This window comes from Frankliniella occidentalis, unplaced genomic scaffold (assembly GCF_000697945.3).
Source record: "Frankliniella occidentalis isolate FOCC.00 unplaced genomic scaffold, Focc_3.1 Scaffold85, whole genome shotgun sequence".
In the NCBI taxonomy this organism is placed as follows: domain Eukaryota; kingdom Metazoa; phylum Arthropoda; class Insecta; order Thysanoptera; family Thripidae; genus Frankliniella; species Frankliniella occidentalis.
In genome coordinates, this window is record NW_026267214.1 from 766,756 (window position 1) to 768,698 (window position 1,943).

Genomic DNA, 1,943 nt, shown 5'->3' on the forward strand with positions numbered 1-1,943 from the left:
ACAAAGACTCACCACTCCTGCGTGACGTGCACCACCATCTGCACCTCCCGGTCGCTGCGCTCCGTCACGGAGTGGCACGTCATGGTCTCCTGGTGGCCCTGCGACACGCGTGGTTCAACAGGTAAAGGTCGCTGCAACGCGGACAGGGCGGGGGCCGTCATCGGCGTCCTCTGTCTGTACTCACCCCGCGCTGAGGCCGGCCGCCGCTCGCCCGGGGCCGCACGCGCAGGTCGTTGTCCTCGTCCTGGTGCAGCTGGTGGCGGTGCAGCTGGTGGCGGTGGTGGGCGCGCAGGTGGTGCAGCGTCACGTTGTGCAGGCCCACCGACAGCTGCAGGTGCTTGCTGAGCGACGTCCACGTGTCGTGCGCGCGCAGCCACTCGGGCAGGCGGCAGGGCGGCCACCGCTGGCGCACTGCGAGCAGAGAGGACAGCGTTAACGACACCTGCAGGTGCGGTGGCAGGTCGCGGGCGCACCCCTCCTCAGGGCGCCCTGCTGCAGGAGGGCTGCGGCACTAGGAGGCGGGCGGGGCGGGGCCCGCGCTGGGGAACGGTTTTGCCAGTGGAGCCCCCCTCTCCGCCACGACTACAAGCCCCGGCCCCGGCACATAGGACCCCACTATCTTGTAATGGGCTATCTGGGCCTCGCCGGCCCAGGGCTGTACGACCAACAACACACACACTCGCCATGCAAATACCAAAGTACTAACACATTACTCATTACAAAATGTAACTTATCTAGGAGAACTGTCGTACACTTTTGCAGTTCCGAAAACAAATATGATGATGGCAAAGTCTGTGATGAGATTGCCTCGATAGAGAACACAAGTTCGGAAAGGTTCTTATCAAGCAGGCCTGATAAAAGAAGAAACCTCTTTGGCATCCTTCATAATTTACCAGTTCTAGTATAACACGTGCCCTAGGATAGTAACTTTCACGCCCCCCCCCCACTCTTCCCCCCAACTGCCCCGTCCTGCGACCGGCGCAGCATCCCCGAGGGTGGGACGAGTTTTCAATACGGGCTTCTTTGGGCCAAACTAATTAATGAATGAATTATCCCCAGTGGGGCCACAAGGGCCACGCCGTGAGCCGCACTGTGGGGCTCTGCGGGGGCTGGGCGGGGGGATGTGTTGGGGGATGGCTTGCATGTACAAGTCCTCCGCCTCCCTCCCTCACACCCTGTGGAACCGTGGAACACACCCATGCGATCCGTCCGGCACAGCAGCAGCACTACCCACTACCAGCAACAGCAACGCACTCGGCTGAAAGTGTCCGGGGTAGTGGTTTTACACGGCGTTCTGATGCGCGAGAACTAAAAGTAGTGCGGCGAAAGTGGGGAGAGAACGAAGAATGGGGTAAAACAGGGAGAGACAGAGAGATAGGGAGAGAGATGGGGAGGAAAGGGTAGGGAGAGGGCAAGACGAATGGCCACAGACAGAGGCGAAACGGAACCCTTTTGTCTCCAGTAGAAAAGGAGGGACATACTCTTTCGTTGTTAGGCGCAAACCGGACGGAAAAATGGGCGGAGGAATCGTCAGTGGCCTCTGGGTCCTCCCCCTTCCCCCGCCTCCCCCACACCGCCGCGGCCTCGCTCCGCGGGGACCGGACGGCGGGGAGGCGGATGTGCAGTTGGGTGTAAGAAAGAATACTACTACCGCGCCCGGCAGGGGCGTGGCGGCGCGTGGCGGTGGAGGGTTGTTTAAGGCGCCTCTCTCGGCCCTCGGCCCCGGCTTTGAGCGCGCCCGCTCCACCCCGCCACGCCCCGCCACGCCCATATTGCCGTGCGCTATTTGCATGCGCGCAGGCGGCGTCCTCATGTGGCGGTCCCCACGGGCCGGGGCGGGGCGGGGCGGGGCGGGGCGGGGCCCGCGCTGGGGAACGGTTTTGCCAGTGGAGCCCCCCTCTCCGCCACGACTACAAGCCCCGGCCCCGGCACATAGGACCCCA

General features: G+C 63.1%; 1 protein-coding gene across 2 annotated transcripts in view; it reads right to left on the reverse strand.

Moving 5' to 3' along the window:
* The window catches only part of LOC113217723 (uncharacterized), a 124,506-nt gene that overhangs the window by 2,840 nt on the left and 119,723 nt on the right, over positions 1 to 1,943 (reverse strand). For both annotated transcript variants that reach the window (XM_052269205.1, XM_052269206.1), the window contains exons 6-7: positions 185 to 411; positions 13 to 98 (exon numbers count right to left, since the gene is read on the reverse strand). In XM_052269205.1, the coding sequence (XP_052125165.1) occupies positions 13 to 98; positions 185 to 411 (313 nt within the window). The remainder of the gene's footprint in view (positions 1 to 12; positions 99 to 184; positions 412 to 1,943) is intronic.